Source organism: Centruroides sculpturatus, unplaced genomic scaffold, assembly GCF_000671375.1.
Source record: "Centruroides sculpturatus isolate CEXI.00-Female unplaced genomic scaffold, Cexi_2.0 scaffold106, whole genome shotgun sequence".
NCBI lineage: Eukaryota > Metazoa > Arthropoda > Arachnida > Scorpiones > Buthidae > Centruroides > Centruroides sculpturatus.
The window spans coordinates 353,062-380,193 of NW_019384517.1; the positions used below are offsets into that span (position 1 = coordinate 353,062).

The following is a 27,132-nucleotide window of genomic DNA, read 5'->3' on the forward strand; positions in this document are numbered from 1 at the left end:
CTCCTCGATCCAGCCTGCATCAGCATTGTGTGTAACAGCATTGGACCAAAGAGAAGACCAATAAGTTGTGAGTTCTTCTTCTGTTGGTGTGCCACTGTGCTGTGTATCAGTGTTTGTTTTGGTACTGATTTGTCTGTAGAAAAGTTTTTCATTGTTTGTGAATAATTTATTTTGTTGTTTTCGTAGTGTACATGTTTTGTATCGTTTGAGTCTACGTGCTTTGGCTGCGAGTTTTTGTTTTAGTGTATCGATGTATTCTGTAATGTGTGTGTTGTGATGTTCATGTTTTGTGTGTGTTTTGATTTTCTTGAAAATGTTTTTGAGTTGTTTCTTTAATTTGGGTGTTATGTTGTTTTTAGTGTATTGTGTCAGCCTGCCTAATTGCTGTCTAATGTCATTTATTTGTGTTTCTATTCATCTCTGCCAGGCAGGCTTGTGATAGAATTGTGTTTTTTGTGTGTTTGTCTGCAATTATATTTTCAGTCCATGGTGTGTTACTACTGTGACTGCTCCAGCATAAACTAATGTATGAATGTTATTATTATTATTATTATTATTAATCCAATTGATTAGGTATAAGGTTGATCATAAAATTTGGGCTTTGTTTTATTTATTTCAAATTTAATATTTATATATAGTTTGTTTACATGTTTGTATTTTCATAAATTTTTATATCACAAATTAAAAAGTTATTATAGTGTTTTCAAGATATATAGTATAAAATTTTACTCTCTTAATATTTGAAATACTATCACTTGTTAGTAACAAGTTGTTACACAAAGTAAATCTGTAGATAATCTGCCATTTGTGTGTGTACTAGTTACTTAATGCAAAACAGTTTTAAACACATTCTCACAATACTATACTTGATTACAGTACTTTAGACAAAAAGAAATGATTTGTTCTGTTTCTTTTCATAATTTTAACAAATAAATTTTTATTTTTGCACCTACTTTGGGTTTAATTTCTGCTTTATTTAATGNTTAATTTTTAAAATACATTTTATATATGAGATATTTATTATTATATATATATAATTAACTTAGTTTTAAAGAGTAATTATCATCATATCATCATTATAAAAGTGAATGAAGATTTAATAATGTATATATATTTTTTTGTACATAGCTTGAGATTGATGGTTCAACCTGTGTGAGAACAATATCTATTGCCAGAACAGAAAAACGCATCTTTCTTCTACCATGTAGGACATATCCAGGTGATCAGTGGGGTTTTGTGGTAGATATAAAGTCTTGTTCAGGAAGCAAAATAATAACTTTTTATTCCACTGTTGAGGTAAGTAGAAAATGGAAATTCATTATATACACTAGTGGTCATGGAAATTGCATCACTCTTTAAATCTTATAAAAATGATACTTTAGTTTAAAAAATAAACACATTTTACTGCAGACCTGTATAAAACCATAAAGACTACATTATCTTTTACATCATAAACATGCAAATACTTTTCATTGGCTGACAGTCTATTACAGCAATGTCCTGATGATTGTATCATCCACTAGTATAAAAATCTCTGTGAAGGTAGTGCATTTTTATAAGTAAAATAGTTTTTTGACAGTTTACACTGTAGAAAAGTTCTTAATTATAGTAGACCCCCCTATAATTACGATCCCTATAATTACGATTCCTATAAAACTACGAAAAAATATACGTATTTTGGAAATGTTGAGTCGGATTAGTGTAGAATCGATTAATTTTATGGAAGAAAACCTTTCAATCAGCCGTAGTCAGTAAACTTGACACGTGTCGGGCTGTGATTGGAAGGACTCGTAAGAAATCGGATTCCTAAAGAATGGAACGTATCTACTGTCTTATAGGGGGGTCGACTGTATTCGGCCTGAGGCCAAATATACTATTTGTTACAACACTAATAATTATATATAAAATAAAATAAAACAACATAAAAACATACTGAAATATCAGTAACAATTTTTTTTAAATTACGAAAACTAAAATAAAAATAAAATAATTATTTAAATGAAATATAATGCATGGTTATAATTTGTGTTTATCATCACTGTGTGGGGGTAATTTTTTTTCACATAAATATTGCCATGCTTTAGATAGAGGTTGTTTTTTAAAGTTGATAATCCAAGATAACATTTAAATTATCTTAAATTATTTGTTGTGTATTTATAATAATTTAGAAGTTCTACCAAATTAATTCAGCTATAATTACTGGTAAAAATTATTAATTTTATTTAATGCTGTGTTTTTACAACTAATTTTTTTAAATAAGTGTAATAGACAAAAATGTAATTAATTCCATAAATGCTTATTTTTTTTAACAAATGTTTGTGTGAATATTCTTCATTAAAACTGATTTAGAAATGAATGTTACTATTGATGTGTGCTAATTAATATACAAAACATTAAATGTAAAATAATAATACTAAATTTTAATTTTTATAGATTATCAATTACTTTTCAATTCCAATGGAAGTTTACTATATGTTATCATCTGGAAATGAAGTTCAGCGATGTGGCTTAGTTGAACCACAAAAAATTCTACATCTTCCTCTTCATTCAGTCTATACGCCAACTAGAGAATTATTTTTTAAACCAGCTGAACAAGAGTTAGTTTTATGAATATTTAATATACAGTAGAGCATTGATTATTCAAAACAATTTGGAACTGGAGTTGTTCGGATAACTGATCATGTATGTCGTCAATGTTAAGCCTAATGAAATTTTTAAAAAAATAATAATTGTGGCTATTGTATTGTTAAAAATTATTTCTTTATTTTGCACAAACAAAATATATTGAAAAATATAAAAACAAAAAAGAATTATATTTCGGAAGTTAATCTAGTATCAAAAACATACTGATTCAACCTGACACACGTCTCAACAACACAGTCCTCAGAAAAACACCACACAAAACAAGCAAAACTTTTTCTTTTTTTTTGGGTTTATCTGGAGATGTCAGCTGCTTGGGCTATATTCTTTTGACAAGCTGAAGCAAAACACACCACTCACAATGGGTGAAAAAGTTTCGTTCAAATATTGGCGCATCCTTAAGTACTCTCTCGACATGTGTCATGCTGAATCAGAACATTTTTGATACTAGATTAACTTCTGAAATATAATTTTTTTGTTTTTATATTTTTCAGTATATTTATTTTGTTTGTGCAAAATAAAGAAATAATTTTTAACAATACAGTATGGTTGTGCCAGTGCTGCCAGCTAAAACACACACACCAACAAAAATAATATTGGAGTAGCCCAAGACATAGCCAAATATCACAGCACCACAGCACTAGCAGAAATTTGCCAACTGGATTGCTTTCGGTTAACCGATGTTTCAGTTGATCAGTATTCAGATAATCGATGCTCGACGGTATAGGTTTTATGATATTAAAAATTTTCTTATATATTTAATTTATTTGCAATCAAGTTTTTCTGTATCAACACAACCGTTCATGTGGAAAGAAATACCAGAAGATATTGAAGGTACAGCATTATTATTGTGTTCAGATAAAAATGAAGGAGGACAACCATTTTTTATTGAGGTAAAATTGAGTTTTTATATTTGCTTGTAATACATATAATATAATAGATATAGATATAATATTTATAGATATAAATGGATATAACATATTAATTATTTCATGTGGATAACCCAGTGACATACCCCACAGAAAATTGCTACAATGGAAATAAAATTTTACATAACTTGCTTCACACTATACCTGTATCAATGTCACAACAGTCTTTGAAAGCATGACATTTATCAGTATACAGCTTGGAAACTGCAATCTCATTAACATGTTTTTGAAGTTGTCTCACATTTTGTTGGGTATCAGTTATATTGGAAAATCTTCATTATTTCAGCACAGCTTTTAATTTTGAAAATAACTAGAAATTAAAGGAGGCTGTCAGGTGAATAGGCAGGATGATCTAATTGGGTAATTGCTTTTTTAGCCAGAAAATGTCTGAGTGCACTATGACTTGGCATGACGAATGATCCACTTATCAGGCCATAGTTCAGTTTTTCTTACTTTCAAACAGAATCTTGTAATCTATGCAGTACTTCTAATTAGCATTGTTGGTTGACTGTTCCTGTTCAATGAATTGTTGATGGATGTTCCCTTGTGATTGAAAAACCCACCAACATGCTTTTAAACTGTGAGCATGACATGCGTGCCTTTTTAGGGGGCAGTGAACTCTGGGATTTTCATTGCATGCTCTGATGTTTCATTTCTGGGTCATACTATTATGTTTCGGTATTCAGTGTTATCAGCATATTTGCAATTTTCACACAATATTTAATATTAACCGCTTGTCCACTTTTTAAAAAAAATTTTTAATTAAGCATAAAAAATACTTAAAACTGAAAAAAACAAAAGAAATGTGTTAATTTTGATTAAAAAGCTTCATCATTTAGTTTCCTTTGTCTCGCCTTTCTGTGAAATTTAACACCGATGAGTCATTGTTTACACATCTGGATGACCTTGAGAACAGCTGGTGTCGTATTTCCCAGGACATTCTCATAGATGTCTCGGGAGGAGAAGGGTTTAAAGTAGGGTGACTAGAAATTAAACCTATATTTTTAAATATTTTAAAAAAATTATCATTTTTATTGCAATTTCCGACCCTCCTAATTAATTAAACGTATATATAATAAAANATTAAAAAAATTAAAAAACTATCGGAAGTCGTTTTTGACATCAGAAAGCAGCTTTAAATAACTTTACCGAAGGAAAATCGGTGTACTACAACTTTAGAACAATTAATTAATTTTGATAAAAAAAACTTCCATTAAAAAACATTAAAAAGCAATTAAGCCTTAATCGAGCCTTATCAAAGGCTCATTAAAATCGCGATAAAATTTTTTCGCGTGGGCAAAAAATTTTGAAAAAATTTGGGGACCTAAAAAACATTCCAAAAATTGAAAAAAAAACAAAAATTTTTTTGGGGGGCCCAAACGCCCGGTTTTTTTTAACGCTATAAACCTTGCTCAAGTTACACTCAAGCGTGGGTAGGAAGGGGTTTTAATTAATACATTGCTCTAAATTTCAATAGCTCATTTTTATGCCAAAGAGTACACCCAGATAACTATTACCATTTTAATAGCTAATTAACAGCTAATTGTATCAGCTTGAAATTTATGCATGTATTAGTTCAAACATGTTCAAACAGAGTACTTATTATATCAAATTAATTATATTACTTCAATTTAAACATTTTAAGCTCTTCACATATCTAGTTTCTCAGTTAATATCACTTTCTTACTATTATTTCTTATCCTTATTGTAGGTGCTATTTCTAAGCTCAAATATATAAATAAAAATAAATAAAATTTAAATAAATTTTTAAATTTTATTTGTATATTTGAGTTATTATATATTAACTTTATTTAAACATTAAAAAGTAATATTTTATTTAATATAATTATTTGTAATTAAATAATTAATTAGGTATCCAGAAAAATAAATCGCATTTTCTTTGAAGATAGTCATAAAAAAACAATGGTCAGTGTTTCGTATAGCATCAGTTTACATCCAACTGCATTACTGAAGAATCTTTTACCCTATTCGATAAGCTACTGCTTGCAGGTTAGTTTCAAATAGTATTTTTAACGTAACTTACATTAATGTTATAATTTATAAATAACTACAATGGGATATGAATGAAGATTTTAAAATCTTCATTCATGTCTCATACAAATTGAATACTAATCTATATCAGATGTTGTCAATCTTTTTCTTAAGTTATTATTAATATTTTATTAATACTAGACACCAAAGAATAATGCATTCATTAAGTAGTCGTTTTACATTTAAAAATTGTTTTACAATTAAAGATATAAAATAGAAATATAATATCTATATTACTTAAATCTTTTACAAAATATTGTTATATGATTAACTTACTTAAATAATAAAATAATATTTAATTAAAATTAATGTGATATCTGTAATTGCATGTCTTCTGTTACCAAATGAAAATCTGAATTATTAGATGAACACACTGGTTACAAACAACCATTTATATGTATGTGTTCTTGTAAATCTGGAGCTATTCATTGGCAAAATGAATGTCATGCTAGAAATTAATGATGGACAAAAGTCAGTTGAATCAAAGTAATGATTTACTCTTATAAGGAACATTATTCAAGTATCCATCTCTAATTTTGATGAATTTATAAATTCATATATATATATTTGAGTATAGAAAGATTTTTGTAAAATAAACACATTGCAGAAATGTAAAATACATGATGCAGTCACAAGTTGCCCTATGCAGTCACAAGTTGGACTCTAGCTCACATGTTGATGGATGCCAGATTGAAAAGACAAACTTTGATTTTAGCTCTCATAGAGAGGCCAAAATAGCAACAAAATGAGGGAACAGGAACGTTTTATTAGTAAGAAAATATCTTGAGAATATAGTTAAAATGCTTGTTTGTTAGGATGGAAAAACATAATGCTGTAAAATATGAGCATAGGTTCCAAAGTTTGTTACACAACACTGTGTTGAGAAATGGCCTCAAATTCTACATTGACAATTGATATTTTTCATGGCTTGATCTGGTTTAATTTCACTTGGATACAGAAGGAGAATCGATCAGAAAGCAATGAGAGATTAGGACCAATCAAAATGTTTTACTTGGAAACAGATTTTATAAAAACACCAGAATTCTAAGACAAAACAAACTTTTTCTCTAACTGTTCTGACAAACTCTTTTCCTGATCATTAAGAGACAGGTCTCATTTTTTCTTTGTGTGTTTGTTCTCTGTTTTCATCTCTGTCTATGCCTTTCTTCTGTTGAACTCTTCCATTCTAATACTTAGTCTACTGATGTTGTTATTTTGGTACTCACCAGTCACCAGAGGATTCTCCATAGGACTCATTGGGAGAATTATTCTTGTGATCTTGGAACACTGGATTTATTCTAGAACTATCTCCAGAAAGGACAACCATGAGAGACCTACTTGTAAGCTCTCCCTTTTCTGTAATTACATAGGTGATGTGCTTCAGTACAGTTATACCTCACTTTACGTCAGTAATTGGTTCCAGGAGAGGTGACTTAAGTTGAAAAATGACGCAAGTTGAATTTACCTGTCTCTGAATTTACTTGTCACTAGGCTAAACCACAAATAACCATTTCCAGTTCTGTATTTTATTGATAAATGCATTTTTAATAATATATGGCTAATAAGAATATATTTTAAGCTTACAATCAAATAAATTTTGGTTTTTAATATAGTACAGAAAACAAGTAATCTAAATTTACGAATTTATGTATGTACAGTACAATACTTGTAAATGTACATGTTTACAATTTGGTGATGTTTACAGTACATCACGGACTCTTTATTTGTGAATGTGGTTTGCTCTAAGACATTATAAAATAAGATGATTTTGTAAGATTAAATAACAAATACAGTTATTAAAATTATCTTGCGACAGTAGAAAATAAACTAATTTATATTAAATTTACCAATATCAAGTGGCACCAACAACGACGCCAAATGGTAGATATTGAAGCTACCATTGAATGTTATACTATAAAGTTTAAAAAATGAGCCTCTTTATTGCTTATTTGTTCCAATTCAATTGTAAGGCCATATGGGTTTCAATTCATGCATCTTATAAATTCTTTGATGATTGGCTTCATCTTTCATCAAAGAATTTACTTTTTGAACTTTAGTATAACATTCAATGGTAGCGGATATGACACAAAGATATACCGAAAACCAAGTGCCATCCCGATATACAGTACATCCCAGCTGACTCTAGTGACCCATACAACTACAAAATGGCAGCTTTTGGAGCACTTATCAGAAGGGCCTACACACACTGTAGCAAAGAACAAGACCAATGGAGGGAAATAAGGAAAATAGCAGAAATTGCTGAAAGTTGCAGCTACAATAAAGGCCTAATATATAGAATGGCCGATAACAAAAAAAACCAGCTCAAAAACCAATTGAATATGATCCCAGAAGATGATTCACAACAAGATACATCTCCCTATTGTATAGCTATAACATATGAGCACCCTGTGCAGTCCCTATATCAAGAAATTGGGGCTTACACTAATGCAAAAATAGCCTACAGACGTAAGCCAGATACATTTGGCATGTTAAAAAATTAGAAAGATCAGGCCGAAATCAAAAGAACACCAGGAGTGTATAAAATCCTGTTAAAAGATAAAAGATTCACTAGGGATTTCATATATGTCAGATCTACAAAACAATTGCTCAAACAATGCCCCTGTGAGCACAACACGGACATTGAAAAAAAGGAAAGCAGTACCGCCTTAGTGATATATGCCAACAAAAACGATATTACACCTAATCTACAACAAGTGACAATGATTCAACAAACCCAACATATAAACCAACTGCAAAATCTGGAGGCGTTAGAAATTTTAAAAGCAGACTGCAAAGGCCTGTCAATTAATTTTAAAGAAGAAAAACAATTATCAAGAGCTTGAGAGGCTATTAATTAATGATGCAATGCTATAACAACTGGCACAGGCGCACATCACTTGGAGATTCAAATTTTAATTTTTATAGCATTAGTAGTTTTTTATTTGTATTTAATTTTATTTTAATACTTAAAAATTGTAATATTTTGTTAAGTTACTCAATTTAAACTGTTTTTATAAGTTATATTTATTTATTAACCTTGTAAGAAGCCTTCATTTTATTATTATTAATATTATTACTTTTGAAATTTTAGTTTTACTTTTTAAAACAATTTAAAAAATCAAATTATGTTAGTTTTATTGTGATGTTTTCTTCAGGAAGTAATAGTGAAACCAAATATTTTCAATTAATTTTTATTCTGAACAACTTAAACGATTGAATTAGAAGATATTTTAATGTTATGCAGCATGTCAAGTTTAATTTATGTTCAAAAGTTTAAAAACTTTAAAAGTAAATTATTTAAAATTTATCCAGAAATATATTGAAAATAGCTGGTTTTGTAAATTCTAACTTTGAAATTGTATTATGCTAGTTAACAATACAGTGTATGATTAATGTAAGATAAAATACTCAGTTTGAATGTCAGGTATATCAAAAATTTCTTGAGATTAGATATATTATTAAAAACTTGATACAAATTATTATGAACTATTATAATTCTTTTAGGATGTTAAAGATTTTAGAACTTTAGAACCTGGAGAAAGTACTGAACTTTGGACAGCTGAAATAGGAAAAACTGTAATTGAAATAAAAGTAAGTTTTTCTATAAAAATTAATATATTTAAATGTCACATTAATTTTAGTTAATGTTCTAATTTATAAATTTAATATCAAAGTTGAAGTTACAAGTTATAAACAATATTTTGATATTTATATTGTAATTTAGTATATACTACATTTCTTTGATTCATAATCCCAGGATTCAAATAAATCTTACTCTGAATAATAAACTCCAGGAAATAGAGATGCTATTAAAAATATCATGTTTACTTGCGTATAAGACAATCTTTCATATAGAACGAGGTGTGACTTTAAAGATCAAAATAAAGAAAATTAGACTTATTAATACAATTCTAATTTTATTTCATTTAACCACAAATAAAATATTATCAAATGCACACATTGTCCTGCAAAAATTACTGGCATTTTAAACTTTAAGAAAAATCTGATAAAATTGACTACATAATTTGTTCATGTAAAGCTGGACAATCAGGAACTTTTTTGCCAATTCTTAACAGTCAAATCCGTTCTCTGTTGATTACACTTATGAGTTTTTCCGAATTCTGGTTTTTGAATAATTGCCTATTTTACGAGGGAATGGATTAAAAGTTATATCAGGCTCCTGTGTGATTTTGGAATTCAGTTCAAAAGCTTTGCTTTTCCTATTGCTATTCATCTTTACTCCTGACAATATACAAGAATGATTCAAACGACGCAGATAAAATACTTTTGTTTTTAAACACTAGAGGGTGAGCATCCAGTAAAAAATGCGAATACATGGTTCACAAAAATTATTGCAAAAACCCAAAGAATTCTTTGTTTGCACATATAGGATGATCTATGTTTTTTGAAGCAATGAAAAGTGAATGAAACCCTCGTCTTATATGCCATATATCCTAGGTTGAAAAGCATGGAAAACATGTTGGAAGTATTTCGCTGTATAGTGCAATGTAGTTTAGAGTGTCAGGTAAGAAATTTAACTAAAATTCTATCTCTTCAAATTGTCTAGAATTGGACAGTACTTTATTTCAAGGTTCATGGAAACATTTTTTGGAATGAAATTATAAATATTGTGAAATATTGAGTATTGGAAAGTTGCCAACAAGTTCATAAGTCAAGAGCTTATCAGCCGAAACTTAAAGCTTATCTGGAAAACTCTAATTTAAAAGAGACAGCAAGTTGAACCAGAAATTAGTAGTTAGGATCTTGATTCCTATAAGGACATCAAAGCAGACACAAATGACAATTTATTAACTGAATTGGAATAACTATGAAAACAGTAATTATTTCAATTGTTGTATCTATAATCCATAAATACAGTAAATAAATGGTATTGATGGTGTGGAAAGTATGTTTAATTAAGGTATTTCCTTTAATTTTTATCTAATTGTATTCTGTTGCAAGGTAATAAACTCTATTTTTTAAAAATATTGAGTTTTCAAATACCTAACACATGAGATCCTTATTATATCCCAGTAACAATAAAAATTAAATAAAACTAACATTTTCGATTATATTCATGGTCTTCCTCAGGCTTTTGACCAGTACAATTCAAATATAGAATGCGTTGAACAATTATATTTAAATTATCTTAAAATTCCGAAAAATTTAAAACTAGAAGATAATTTTTCAGCCAAATGTGCTACTATAGTGATAAAAATATTTTTACATCACAACAAATAAATAATAAGATGTATTTAATGGTGTAGAATAAGCATCTAATGTTGCTCTTGTTTTTTCTCATAACACCACCTTTAGCATAAGAAACATTAGTGGCATCCTTTGTGTTAATATAGTTGCCAGCCAGTCCAGCTTTGTAAATTTCTAAAGCTTCTAGGTTGTGAAGGTGCTCAACTTGATGTAACATTTTTAATAATTTGGCCTTATGGAGGTGGGCTTGTATTTTGGGGTCCGTGGCATAGGAAGCTAGGACGGTGGCATGCCTTTGATTGGAGATATCGTAACTGTGCTCCTGTAAGTGCTGCTAATGTTTCTTATGCATGGAAGTGGTGCTATGAGAAAAAACAAGAGCAACATTAGATGCTTATTCTACACCAGGGGTGGCCAACACGTAGACCCCGGTTGACCGCAAAGGTTTTGAAAGTAGTCTGCAAAGCTAAAGTTGAACAATTTGCTTTCCCTTAAATTAATGTTTAAAAATCTTAATTCGATAATTTATTCTTACAATAATAGACTGTCTGTGCAACATACCCATACTGTTTGTATTTATCCTGATGAACAATGCAAATGAATGTTAGCGCATGCAATCGCATAAAATGGCGCAAAATCATGTGTCAGACAGTAACGTGACAGCCCCTGGCTTCAATCCACTTGTTACTCCTTGTTTGTGCACTTGTATTTACTTTCAATTTTAATTTTTTTTATTTATTCATACAGTGAACAGAAGCAGGTATGTTAGTTTATTAATTATTGTTTTAAATGTTATTAATATTTAACCCTATTATTTTAGAATGAATAAACCAAGTACAGGCCAGAAAAAAATAAAAACTTATCATTATCACAGTGAATGGGAAGAAGATTATTTCTTTACTATGATGAAAAATAAATGTGTGTGTTTTATTTGCACTGCAACAGTAGCTTTGCCTAAGAAAGCAAATGTTGAAAGACATTTTCTAACAGTTCATAAAAACTATGAAGAGATTATCCACATGGTACTGCATTAAGAAAGGCCAAAATGCTTATTCAATGTATTTTTTTAAGTTAATAAGTATTTCATCTCAAAAAATAAAAAAAATTATAATTAACATTTTTTCTTCATTTGCTAAAACTTTTTTGGGTATTTATTTCCTTACATTGTAATTTTTTTAATTTAATAAATATTATGGTGCTTCATAAAATAAAAATATATAATTATTTATTTTCTTTATTTGCCATAATATTTTTTTTAGTTGAAATTGTTAACTATTTATTAAAATATCTATGAAAAATTTGAAAAATCCTAAAATTGTTTGCCCATATTCATAGTTGCCCGCAGACTATATTTTACCGAAAAAGTAGCCCCTAAGGGATAAAAGTTCGGCCACACCTGTTCTACACCATTAAATACATCTTAATATTTATTTGTTGTGATGTAAAGATATTTTTATCACTATAGTAGCACATTTGGCTAAAAAATTATCTTCTAGTTTTAAATTTTTCAGAATTTTAAGATAATTTAAATATAACTGTTCAATGCATTCCATATTCAAATTGTACTGGTCAAAAGCCTGAGGAAGACCATGAATATGATCAAAAACATTAGTTTTATTTAATTTTTATTGTTACTGGGATATAATAAGGTTCTCGTGTGTTAATTATCTTTCCCAGTATTCTGAGGGAAGTTGTTTTTTTCAAATATATTTCTTGAGTTTAATTGAGGAAATATTATATTAGCGAATCTCACTTCTACAAGATTCCCACTATTGCAATTATAATTACAGTGGAACCCCAGTTAACGAACGTAATCCATTTCACGAGTCTGTTCGTTAACCGAATTGTTCGTTAACTGAAGCAATTTTTCCCATAGAAATTAATGCAAATACAATTAATCCATTCTAGATGTCGTATTTTTGTAATTTTATTTGTAAAATGGGTTTTCTTTAATGAAAATATAGGAAGACGTGCTCATAAACAGTCGATCTAGGATAAATTTTCGGAAAAGGGGAAAGATTTGACGGGTATAAAAACATCACATATGGTCGTTAAAGTTCTAAAATGACAGATAGCAGAAACAATAGGCTAAAGTATGAGCAAAAGGCTTATAGGTTTATCAACAATCTCTGATCAGAGTCGACGAACAGGTGTCAAATAAACGCCTCGGAACAAACCTTTCTCGTGACTTGATCTGGTTTCGGTTTTCACCTGGAGACAAAGAAGAAAACAATCGGGAAGCGAGGAATGGGACGCAGGACTAATTGTAAAGTGAGATTCAAGGAAGAAATAATATAAAAACTCCAAATCTCAAGGTCAAAACGCAGTTTTTATAAAAATTCTATGGCGATTAATCTGTGTCGTCTTCATGTGGATTAAGCCTGAAGTCGTACCCACTAAAATTTGTGTTGTGTCTCACAGACCGCTCCAATTGTTGTAGCTCTGTCACCTACCATCGCTTCTGTGACCAAGCGAACCCATCTCGTCCGCTCTGGGGCCACGACTGATCAGCTTGCACTATCGTAGGACCAGCGATACGCCATTCCTCAGTGCCGAGAGAAACTACTGTAGATAAGCCATTTCCAACTACCTCAAATATTTAAGCATCTTTCCATTCTAATAAACGGTTTTCACTGTAAAATACTTGTCATCTTTGTCTCCTCCGCCACACCAACGTACGAATGGACCCTACCATCGAATGGACCCTACGTACAAATGGACCATCACCGACACACGATTAACTGATTTTCCCTAAAAGTTGGCAAGCTGTAAGCTTGCCAACTTTTGGGGAAATTTGACACAAAAAGCCGTTAAGTTCGTTATCCGAATTTTGTTCATTATCCGAGACAAAATTTTTGCAAAAATAAAAGTTCGTTAACTGATTTGGTCATTAACCAGGATGAACGTTAACCGGGGTTCCACTGTATTTCCTATTTTCTAGATTGCCGTAGGACTAAAAATGGTTACTATTGGTTACTATCAATCTACTCAGTTTATTAAAAATTGTAAAATCACTAATATGTGAATTATATTTACAAAAATTAAGTAAAAATTCTTTGAACCATAATTTATATTATAACAAATAGTTTTCATTTGTCTACAGATTATTCCATTGCTGGCTACCAGAAATTAGCTTTAGGAATTAATTTATCAAAGTTAAAAATGTTTGCTTTTATTTACTTATCTATTTTTAATTTTGTTTTGAGTGTGAAGTCTAAAAATTTAGTTTACATATTATTTAATTACTTTAAAACTTAAATTTATTTTATAAATATTTTGGGAAAATATTTCTCCTGTCCAAGAAAAGTCCCTGAACAGTATCATTGAATAATATAAAATGTGTAGGTATATAAGTTTATTTTATTTTATTTCCAAATAAAATTAAATTTTTATTTTATAATAACTCTATTTTTAAAAAATTAAGCAAAAATTACTGTTTTCATATGTCAAAAAGTAAAACAGAAAATTCTGGAAGAAAAATTAGAACCAGAATGGAACTCAAAATCTACTCTGGGTTAGTTCTCCAGATAATAACCTGAAAAATAATTCAGCAGTTTATGTTTAAGTATGGCTAACAATTTGATTTTGGTTTTGTAAGTGTAAATGCTTTAAACTTCTTTGCAAGACCATGAACATTCTTCTAAAAGTATGTAAATTTAAAAAAAGTTGGCTCTTTTTTATTTGTATGTTTAGAACCTAATTAAATGTAATTTAATCAATTTTGTAGAAAGAATATTTAAAAATATGTATAAAAATATTGTTATGAAAATATTTATTTAAAAGAATGGAATATGTGTGAATAAAAATACACACAAATATACCCAAAACCAGTAAAAGGAATAAAACTACAGTAGAGCGTCGATTATCCGAAAGTCAATCATCCAAAAGAATTCCAGTCGGCAAATTTAAATTTTCGCCAGTGCTGTGGCGCTGCAATCTGTGGCTATGTCTTGGGCTACTCAAATATTTTACGTTTTTGATACTAAATTAACGTCTGAAGTATAATTTTTTTATTGTTTTTATATTTCTTAATATATTTATTTTGTTCGTACAAAATAAAAAAATAATTTTTAACGATACAATAGTCTTTGTTAGGCTTAACATCGATGAAAATTCAAGTGACACACAATGGAGAAAAATGTCAAGATGGGATAAATCAATATATTTTTTCGTACATAATCGGTTATCTGAAACATTGATTTTCCGAACAACCCCAGTCCTTAATTGATTCGGATAATCAATGCTCTACTGTATTTGCTGATATTGATTGCTTAACATTGTTCTGTTTGATATTGGTTATGATATACCTGATGATCATTAGAAACAGATGAAAACATTTGTATCAGTAAATAATTTTATTTTCTTTACTGATTTTGAGTAAATTTATTTGTTTTCATTCCATACAACCAGTTTTTTAAGAAGTAAATATGTGTGTGAATTTTTTCAAATATAAAAGTTTTATTTAGTTGAAAGTACTGATTATATTTGAATAAAATATTTACATTGTATAAAAAATATTAAAATATTTATTTATTTTTTATACAATGTAAATATTTTATTTTAATATAATAAGTAAGTGTATTTTTAATTTATAAGTTTAGATTTTATAGTTAGTGTTTTATATATATATGTATAAAATTAATTTTTCATTGTTAGATTTCTAATTACTTGGATCATGAATGGATTTGCTCAAAAAAATTAGAAACTTCATCAAATGAGTTATCTGTTTGGACTTTTGAGGCATCAGCGAATACAGATAAGAAATTAGTTTTGGTAATGTATTTTGTATGATTGAAATGATTGGATTTATTCATCTTCAATAATAATGAAACAACAGAGTAGCATAAGAATTGATTTAAAAAAAATTTCTTTCAGGATCTTGGCATGCGTATTGTAAAAAATAAGGGTTCTTTAGAATTTTCTTTATATTGTCCATTTTGGATGGTGAATAAAACAGGTTTAAATTTAAAATACAGAGTAAGTATAATGTTTTTAATTGTAAAGTAAGTATTGAACACTTCTATTATTGTTGTTTAAAAATTAAATGTTCTCAGAAGCAAATATAATGAATTATAGATATTACAAATTTTTTAAACAGATAATTATTAGATTGTTGAAATTTGACATATACATGACAGAAGAATGTAACTGTAACTGTACTGTAACAATGAGCTAATCTTTTATCTGTAAAGAGATTTTTCTTCATTTCTTGCCCTTCAGTTTATGAGAATTGTTATTTTTGAAATTGTTATGCCAAAAGTTGTTTACTGAAGTTATGGAAGTGAAAGTAAATTTGTTATCTAAGAATGAGCCCATGGATTTAGTTTTGAAGGGGCTTATTTTTAAAAATATCCAGTAAATGATATTTCTGAGAAATTTAAATTTAACAAATGCTAATAGAAAGAAATAAAACATTTAAATACAAAATAAATTGAAAATATTATATTAGGATTACTTATATACATTTATGTTGTTATAACAAATTTCATTATATAAAGGTTGTTAGAAAAAGATTAATGTATTTGCAAATTATTCTAATATTTTCAGTATGTTTCATATTTAAACATTGGTTTTGCTTATTTTATTAATATTTGTTATATATTCAAAAAATATACAGTTTCAACATATTAAATATAAATTTAGTCAAGGTCAATTGATAACCAGTGATATGTATAGTAGTAGCTTATTTTAACATAATCTTACATAATGCATTTCTGGTATAAGCATATATAAAGTTAGAAATATACATAATAATCCTTAAAGCACATTTTAAATTAGAAAATTCTTTTGTCATTAGATTATATCACTTTTTTAAAAAAATGTTGCATAGCTTTGTGACTCAAAGTTACTCAGTTACAGACTATCCATAAAGAAGACTATCATCATATTGAATGATTGTGCCTATAATTAAAATGTTTGAGATAAAATTCTGCTTCTGTTATCATACAATCCAAAATGATGTGTTTACTTTTTTAAAGAAAAAATTTACTCTACAAATGTAAAACAATTATTTGATATAATGATATTAAACATATACAGATTGTTTAATATTGTTTAATGTACAAATATATAATATACAGTATGCAGATATACAAATTGGTTTTGCCGTTTTTTCATTATATAGTTATAAAATCATTACATATATCTGTCTTTCCATTGAGGTTAATATTTGTAATTATACATATGAATATTAAATTCTGTATAATTGAAAATTTATTTATATATTTTTATATTTTTTAGTAAAAAAGTTGATTTTGATAAGTCAAAGTAAATGCATTTTTCTTAACAATAAGAAAAGTTTGGTTATATACAGAAAACTAGCTTAATAATATAGTAAAAATTTTATTCATATATTCAGTTTTAGCAGATGAAACTATCAACTGATGCATAGTATGACAAGATTGTCATATTAAATATAGGTAAACTAATTTAAAATATTTATTAACCACCCTGTAAATATAAGGCAACTTTATTATTTGTCTTATTCATTCTATTTCAATATTATCTGTCGTTTAGAAAGGTTTTAATAGTTGTTCTTGTCAGCTGTCTAAAATAATAAAGGCAGTTATGTTTCTTTGGCTAATATATTTTACTGGAACAAACATTTTTGCCCATTTTTCTTCAATGTTTTAGGAAAATGTCATATTTGTAAAAGCTTCAAAAGTTGGAATATTTCGTTTTTTAATTGGGCTGCAATTTGAAAAAATTGTAGACCTATAAATTCCCACTGTTGTCTATCCATCTGTTGGTCTTTTTTTAATCTTGAGAATGGAATTAGGTAGATGAAATACAAGACCAGATATGGAAACCTTAGGGGCAGGAGGCCCTGATTAACTACATACAAACTTCCAGTGCAAACCAAAGTCATGTTATTTCAATTCAAAAATTTTCTCCTGAAAAGTGTTAGATAGATGACTGACACAACTCTATTGTTAAAGGAAAAGTATGATGTACAGGGACAAGTTACTACTAATTTGAAGGTGGAGGACATATATGTTAAGTAAAGAAATTAAAAATATGATTAAAAATTGCAGTGCAGCATTGTGATGATGTCATAATAAATAATTGCTTATTACATTGTTTTGTGAATTAATAAAGATAATTTTATATTGTGAGCATTAGATCTTTACTTCTCATTATAAAATAGTTGATCTGTGATTTATCTATTTCATTCTTAAAAATCAGAGGTTTTTTTTCCTCCTAGTTTTCATTTTTCATTGCATTGCATGATAATAAGTCATTACTACTTCAATACTTTTTTGTTTCTGTCTCTAAATCCATGATATTCATGTGATATTTCAAAATCTTTTAAAATTAGTGAAAGTGAAGACTTTTTTCAAACCTAATAGTGAAATGTAGTTTAGTATTTTTACAGATATTTTTGTTATCTTATTACATAATGTTTTCCAAGAAGTTTAAAAATTTCATGCACTTTATAAAATACTTATTTTAAAAAATTCAGGAATTGAACAGTTTTTAAAGTGAGCAAGTGTGAATCATTTATGCTAAATTAAATTTTAAAATCAAATTATAATTTTGTTTTTGTTGTAAAATTTAAATAGCTGAAATGTATCCATAACGTAATAAATTTTAAAATAAAAAAAATTTTAATAATGAAATCATCACATTAAAAATTTAATAAGAAGTGGAAGAATATACTATTATATGTTCAACTATATTTATTATCCAGAATTATCAAAAAGGCATATCAAAAGCTGCTTGAAATGGAAAATAAAAAGTTACAAGAAAAATTGATCATTTTGAATGCTTCATGAATTGACTGAACTCTAGTGTTAGATATTTTACCCAAAGCAACATTTCAAAGCAAATAAGATGATGATACAGTAGAGCATCGATTATCTGAATCAATTGGGGATTGGGATTGTTCAGAAAATTGATTTTTTAGATAACCGATTATGTACGAAGAAATATATTAACCTATCCCATGTTGAAATTCGTTCAAATTCTGGCACGTCCCTAAGTACCCTCTCATGGTTGCGCCATGCTGCCAGCTAAAACACACACACCAACAAAAATAATATTGGAGTAGCCCAAGATGTAGCCAAAGATTGCAGCACCACAGTACTAGCAGAAATTTAAATTTGCTGACTGGAAAGCTTTCAGTTAATTGACGTTTTGGTTGATCAACATTCGGATAATTGATGCTCTACTGCAGGGGTCCCCAACCTTTTTGTACCTAAGAGCACATTCTAGAATACCTGTCAGATGGTGGGCACCATTTATTTTTTTCAAGGTGAATTTATAGTTGGACATAGTTAATAATAATACATACTAATTGGTAATTAAAACTCACTGTGTTTAGCATTATTAATCGTTTTTCATTCACTTGAGCGCTTTCGGCAATTATATTCGTCGAAAGCGCTCAAGTGAATGAAAAATGATTAATAATGCTAAACACAGTGAGTTTTAATTACCAATTAATAATACTTGGCTTGAATAGCATACTAGCCTACATTAATAATACATACACATAATGTACAAAAAAAAACATTTAATTAAAAAAAATGTAATTTAACACACAAAAATTATTGTTAATATTCTTGTGTAAAATATGTAATTATTAAACAATGCATACAAAATCTACAAAGTATAAAAATTCTTTATAAAAAATATAAATATCAAAGTCAATGTGATTTTTGGCATTGCATTTTGTTGGCCATTGCTTCGTAATTAGAAGAATATGATGATATTTTTTCTCGTAAGCAATCGTCAAGGTGTTCATCCGTAAGTCGTGATCTGTACTTTGATTTTATGATATTCATTGTCAAAAACAATGATTCACACAAGTATGTGGAACCGAAAAACGACTTTATTTTATATGCTACTCTTTTCATAAATGGAAATTTGTTTCTTTCAACTATATTCCAGAAATTCTCATCTGATACAATGGATTTTAGGACAATGTTGTTCTGAAGATCCAAAATTTCTATCTCCAGTTCTTCTGTCCTTACTTGAACAAGCTCTGAAATGTATGTAGCTAGTTCAGTTACATTTACTTGGTAAGTAAAAGGATTGACAAAAAAGGTGACAATTGGCTCAATGATATTAAACTGTTGAAAGCACTTTTCAAACTGGTCTTGAAGTAATTGAAGGTTGATAACAAATGTTTATGTCAATTTCACCATCGCCTATTATTTTTTCATATTTGGAAAATGCACAAGAGACTTCATCTTCAGATGTGATATTTACAAAACCAGTTTAGCTTTAATTAAATGAGTTTATAGACCCTATCATTGTAGCTATATGTTTGTCTTTTCCCTGCTGCTCTAAGTTTAAATAATTCAGTTTTTCCATTATGTCTGTGAAAAAAGCCAACGAGGGTCTGTTAGTTCAAAAAAATTTTGATGTTTGGCATTGAGATAATTTTTTATTTCTTCAATTAAATTTACAAATCTAGCAAGAACTTTGCCTTTACTGAGCCAACGTACTTCAGTATGCAGAATGAGATCAGGACCTTCAGGATTTTCTAATAGGGCCTTGAAAAGGCGGTGTTGCAAAGGAGTTGCGCGAATTAAGTTGACTATTTTTGTAATTATTTTCATGACATGTCCGAAGGGTAGTATTTTACCACACAAAACTTCCTGGTGGATAATACAGTGATACGACATAAAATTTGAAAATGATTTATCTTTTATGCAATGGGCAATAAATTCATTGACATTACCAGCCATTGCTGGTGCTCCGTCAGTGATTATCGCAGACGACTTCTGGAGAGGCATATCTATCGACTTTGCATATGTTATAAATATTTTATAAATATCCTCACCTGTTGTTCGTCCTTTCATGGGTAATATTTTTAGTAGGTCATCTTTTACAGTAAAGTCACTAAATACCATTCTCACCATAACTGCTAATTGTGCTGTGTCTGATATGTCTGTAGACTCATCAAATTGAAGTGAGAACCACTCACATATTTCCAAATCACTCTTTAACTGAGTTTGCATGTCCTTTGAAATGGCTTGTATTCTTCTTGTAACAGTGTTATCTGACAACTGTAAGTCTTGTATTGCTGACATGATATCACGTTTGATGGAAAATTCCTCAAATAAGCAATCGGCGCCAGTAAGAAATGTTTCTTTTAACAACATTCGTTATCCTGGAAAGGCTTTTTCTTCTTTGCGAGTATGTGAGAAATTTTTAAAGAAGCAATAGTGGCATTTTTAGATCTTAACACAGGTCTAGTGAAAACTGACTGTTGAGCAGACAGATTTGATTTTAGTTGATGTATTTTCTTCTTTCTTATTTCAGATTTAAGTGGATAGTTCATATTAAAAGTAGCATGAATTGTCAGGAAATGACGTTCAACATTATGTTTTTTCGGCATCGCAACGCTATTTCCACACAACAAACAAATACATTTGTAAATTCACTTCACTCTGACACCAGGGATGAAATACTAAATACATTTGTCTTTTAAATTGATGAAGCAATATGAATCCTCTCATTCAGTATTAAAATTATAGGTCCGTTGTCTTTTACTTGATCCACTCATTTTGGAGTAAAAATGAGGAAGTATTTAAAAACAATGAAAAAGGAAACACAGTATACAAAAAATATGAACATATAATTATAAATTAATAATGAAGTAGATACCTCGAATGAACATTTACCTCATACATAAACCACACTACTGTCTAGCTCTCATGAGACAAATGTCTTTGTTGTCACAGCAACCATAAAAACAGAACGGTTCATTTCATTTTAGGTATGGGAAATTAGGTTGGCAAAGATTTGGCACAAGGGGAAAAAGAGATCAGTCGCATTTTGCTTTGTTCTTTTATCTGTGTTGGATGCCATTTCTACTTTTGTGTGGATAATCATTAAAAATAAGAAAACTTTTACATAGCATTTTATTGAAAACTGAAATATTTTTATCGTGGTCGCACAGTGGCGGGCACGCATAAAACGATCGGCGGGCTTGGGTTGGGGACCCCTGCTCTACTGTATATCATTATTTTCATAGCCGAAGTTGTTTTTGCATTTTTATGCTATATAGAAAATAGTCTTCCTTTTAAATTTATTGTGTAACATTTTGGCCATAGCACTTATGTAATATATAGTCATCCCTTTTATGTAAAAAGATTTTTTAAATGTATTTTTTTCAAAGTGCTAATGAAAGTTAATTTTATATATTTTAACTAGAAACAAGAGAATCTGTTGTAAGCAGTCCATAGTCTCCTTCTCTCTATTACATTCATTCATTTAATGCTTTTACTATTTAATGATTTTATATGTAATATAGAAAATATATTTTTTATTACAATTGTCATTTTAATTATACTTAAAACATAGAAATTTTTGAATCTTGTAACAACTAACTACTGTTACTGTCACTCAGTTATAAGTACATCCTACTATTCTTATTACTTAAATCTGATTTATAAGAAAGTCTTTGTTAAAATATTTACATCTTCCAGGAAATCCAACATGCCAAATTTTTCTGGGATTAACTTTTATCATTAGTTCTGTTCCACAAACAATTTGACATTGGATTGTCTCTAATTGGAAATCTACAGAATGTCTTGCAATTGATTTGAATATCAGTCTTTGTTGTTCTGAAATTTAATTTTGATTTTAGTTTTTTTTATATTTGCTAATTTTATAACATAAGAACTAATTTAAGAAATTATCCTTTAAATGGCCTATGTCATTTTCTAGTTTTTTTCTCAGTGTCCTAATATTTTGACCATAATTTAATTGATTTTTAAAAAATTAAAACAAATATAAGACACTGTAAAATATATTTTGTGGTTGACTATATCTATAATACTATATTTATGGAACTCAAAATCATGTATAAATGCAGTGAGTGTGGCACCCATGCCATAAAGCTTTATGGCATGGGTGCCACAAAATTTTAATGCAACCACCAAAAATTTTATGGTACAGCAACAATATTTATCAATAGTTGCCATGTCATAAAATTTTTGTAGCATGACTTTATGGCATGGTTGACACGAACACTGTGCGTATATGTAATTTTGATTTTCATAAGTATATTGTTTTAGGTGTAATCTAACCACAAAATATACCATATGACAATTTATTTATAGTTAGCGATTATGGCATTTATGGAAATTGGCCCACTTGCTCTGCTTGTGTACCTAACTTCCGGAAATTCGTGTCATAATCGCCTATATTATAAACTAATTGCATAATATACTATTTTTATCAATCTTAATGTTGACTGTTTATGAAAATATATTTTTTCATATTCACACTGTATGTTATGTAAAAACTTAGAAACCCAAAACTGTAGTTTTCTATATTTATGTACTTAAAATTAGGAAGTGAAATTTAACTTTATTGTAATATAATGACAATCTATTATTTATTATTATTTTTATAATGTTGCATATTTTTTATGATAAAAGAATTTAAGTTAGTTAAAATAAAACTAGTCAATAAAAATTTGAAAATTTTATTTCTTGTTTTTATTTTCATACATATATAAAATTATTACTTATTTCAAGTTATATAAAGAAACTTTTTATTATTCTGTATATATTGATATCCATATTCACTTTTTGTTTGTTTAGTTAGTGAATGCACTGATGTGAAATTTGTGAAGTTGTAATTATCAGTGTTGTTCCTTTTTAGTTCTATATGTGATTAATACTTTTTTCTTCTGTCTATCTATTTTTATCTTTTTCTTCAGAAATCTAAGAAGTTAGAGAAATCAGATTCATCAGGTTCACCAAAGGTGAAAATCAAATTCAATATATTTAAAATTTAACATCATAATAAAACTTAACAGATTTTTACAAATATATTTGTTAGTAATATCTGAATTTTAATAACAATATTTTAATGAATTTATTAGTTAAAAAAATAACTTTGAATTTTAATAATGTTAACAGTTTTACTTTAAAATATTCAGAAATTTGTGTTTAAAACATATTTTAAAAAATTAGTTTCAAAAGTAAAATTTTATTTAAATGTATTAATATTACTTTTTTAAAAGTATTGACTTATAAAAGCATTTTATATGCATTTAAATCATAAATAAAGCATGTTTTATAAAATTTCATATAGAGTAGAAATTTATATTTTAATTGATCAACATTTGAAATTTATTCTATTAACACAGTCAGATAAAGACAATAGAAGAGGTTCAACACTCTCTTTGTCTGTGAGTGTTCATCCTAACCTGATATTTCATTATGCATGCGTTTTTTGCTCATATGTTTGGAATGTATTGAAAGTGTTTAGAATGTTTAATTGAATTTTTTGTTAATTTTGAAAAATATAATTTGTTTAATTTAAAAAAGTTATAAATATGTTTTTTAGAATTCTTTTTTAAATATTCTGTTTATTGCTTAATTTTTTATTATATCTATCTATACTCTTATTACTGCTTCTGTCACTGTAAGACCAATAGATTTTTCACTTTTCTGTATGCTTATTTTTTAAACAGATAGGTAAATTAGATGCAAAAGCATTTTACTCATTACTTAATTATTTTTTTTAGCATTTTGTTATCCAAGAATTAGTAAAAATACAACTAATAATTGCTACATTTAATGTAAATATTAATTATGAAAATTACTTACAATTACTTTTATTATTATTATTATTGTAGACTGATGAAACTAATATACTTCAACATTCTCCAGAAATGGATTTTCCATTGTTGTTTTCTTTTAAAGCAAAAAATTTTTTTGCAAAGAAAAAGGTAATTAAATTGTCTTTAAAATAATAAAATTGATTTGCTTCACTGTTTTTAAATTTTTAATTATTTTAAATTTTATATTAGATAATTAAAAAAAACTAACGGTACTTAATTATATCTAAAAATATAAAAATTGCATGATTTGGCTTCAATAAAATATTGCAGTATATACCAAGTTCAAATATACTCTGGACTCCCATAATTTATCATGAATGATACCGTGTTTCCTTGAAAATAAGACAGGGTCTTATATTAATTTTTGCTCCTAAATATGTTTAGGTCTTATTTTCAGGGGATGTTTTGTCCAAAGACACTTGCTTGGGTACTTAATTATAATTTATATTATCATTTAAGTATTAATGTTAATAATAATAATTATTTATATTTAATTATATATTATTATTATTATTATAATTCAATATGTTCGTTGTAACCCACAATGGACGTACTAAATATGATCATCTGGCTGACATTCTTCACTGGGGCTTATTTTACGGATAGGACTTCTATTATGAGCACCCTGAAAAATCATGCTAGGGCTTATTTTTTAGTTAGGTCTTATTTTTGGGGAAATACAGTATGAGTCAAAACATTATTCCTCATATTCCTTAGCAATCTTCAGGATATTGCAAAATGGAATAATTATTTGTAAACTGAATACTATGTGAATATGATTATTTGGTTTAAAACTAGTTATTCTGTGACCAGAGGGTCGGCACCTCTTCAGTGCCTCATCAAGATGACGCCATTGTGTCCCATTCGACACAGAAGCCACAACTGTGTATTTTTTCTTTTCTTTTGTTAGTTGCCACATGTGAATGGTCATGCGCATAGGCGATTGGATACCAGATGGAAGACTATGAGACAGCATGATGGAAGTAATGCACTCAGATACTAGGGTAGCAAACAAATAATCATTTAATTACAAAGAAAAAGGTTACACGAATATACATCATATTATATTGAAATAACTGGACTATATAATTTAAGTGGTCACGAGAGAGAGAGTTTACATGATAATTCACTTGGGGATAAATATCTGATCAATTGTTCTGTCAAAACATTCCAGTTACGCGAGGCATCTTCAGTAGTAGGGTTGTGCAGACAGGTTGATGATAGGATCAGTTCAGAGAATAGGCGCTTTGGGGAATAGGTGGTATTTTTGTCATGGAACAGGCAATTTGTGGAAAAGGTAATATCTTCATGCATGGATTAGGCAATATCCATTACTGGAGTAGATGAGATCTGTGTACGAGGCATAGGTAATATCCATAGATGGAGAAGGAGATCTAGGAGGCACTAAACTAACCTATTCGAGGCACTGGCAGTGATTCTCTCATTGGGCCATCAGTTCTGATATTAAAATCGGTAGCGCGTGGTCGCAAGGTCAAAAGATTACAGGAAAGCATTGCTTTTGCTGTCAAGAAGATGAAAAATGAGATGTTCTCAGATGGTAGTAGATAATTATCAATGACAGTTATCAAAATAGGTATGATGAAATTATGTTATTTTTCTTGTTGAAGTCAGTGTTTTCACAATTCCATTTTGTGATATTTTGAAGATGGATGCAGAGATAGGTAAAAATGTTAGATTTAAATAATTTGCTGGTTCAGGTTGCTGTGCTTTGTAAAACAAATTATTTAAATGACACATTTGAATGAAATTTGAAAATTTTATGAAAAAATTTTGTTTTTATTTTTAAGGCTTCACTGAAAGTCAATGATTCGGAATGGTCAGATAAATTCTCACTTGATGTAATTGGAAGTCAAGGAACAGTTCTGGCTAAGTGTAAAGATGGTCAAACATATGGAGTAAGTATTTGACAAAATGAATTATAATTTATGTATTTAATTTATTATCATATAATACTAAACTGTGTGAATAATGTTTATTAATAACATTTTTTATTTTCATTTTTTTTAACATCAAACATTTTGTAAACTTTAAAAATTGCCTTTATATTGGGTTGTTCGGAAAGTAAGTTCGTTTTTTTCCGTGGAAAAAACGCAATATTCTTATGATAAATAAATATTTTATTGAATTATATATCAACCATTTTGGTCAAATATTTGTTGTCATCGTTTCTGGTAGAAGCACGATTTCATTCATAAAAGTTTTGATCGTTGCTTACAAAAAACCGATTCAAGTGATTTTTGACATTGTCAAATGTCTTACAATTAAAAAAAATTGTACAGACCGGAACAAGTAATAATCTGAGTGTGCTCGATCTGGCGAATACGGTTGGTGTGATAGCACGTCCCATCTAAGTTATAACAGTTTCTGACGAGTTACCAAACTTGTGTGAAATTTTACATTATTGTGGTAAAACACTACAGCTGTTTTTTTTTATCAATTCTAGCTGGCTTTTTCTGTTTGATGATATTACTCAATTTGTTTACTCGAATGCAGTACACTTTCGAATCAATTGTTAAATTGTCTGGTAAAAGCTCCAAAAAAAATTTCCTTAATATCTCACCAAATAGAGCTTTCTCTTTAAGAACTCGTGGAATTCATATATCGAGCTTTGAAACGAAACCAATTTGTTTCAAGTACTCATAAACAGTTCAATTTGACAAATTTAATCTCTTAGTGATTTCACGTGTTGTTATT

General features: G+C 28.4%; 1 protein-coding gene across 1 annotated transcript in view; it reads left to right on the forward strand.

Annotated features, from left to right (window-relative positions):
* The window catches only part of LOC111622618 (vacuolar protein sorting-associated protein 13-like), a 435,263-nt gene that overhangs the window by 287,003 nt on the left and 121,128 nt on the right, over positions 1-27,132 (forward strand). Inside the window, exons 51-61 of the mRNA XM_023365028.1 lie at positions 1,129-1,296; positions 2,434-2,597; positions 3,419-3,533; positions 5,442-5,579; positions 9,126-9,212; positions 15,486-15,602; positions 15,705-15,806; positions 23,509-23,553; positions 23,941-23,982; positions 24,433-24,525; positions 26,226-26,333. Of these exons, the coding sequence (XP_023220796.1) occupies positions 1,129-1,296; positions 2,434-2,597; positions 3,419-3,533; positions 5,442-5,579; positions 9,126-9,212; positions 15,486-15,602; positions 15,705-15,806; positions 23,509-23,553; positions 23,941-23,982; positions 24,433-24,525; positions 26,226-26,333 (1,179 nt within the window). The remainder of the gene's footprint in view (positions 1-1,128; positions 1,297-2,433; positions 2,598-3,418; positions 3,534-5,441; positions 5,580-9,125; positions 9,213-15,485; positions 15,603-15,704; positions 15,807-23,508; positions 23,554-23,940; positions 23,983-24,432; positions 24,526-26,225; positions 26,334-27,132) is intronic.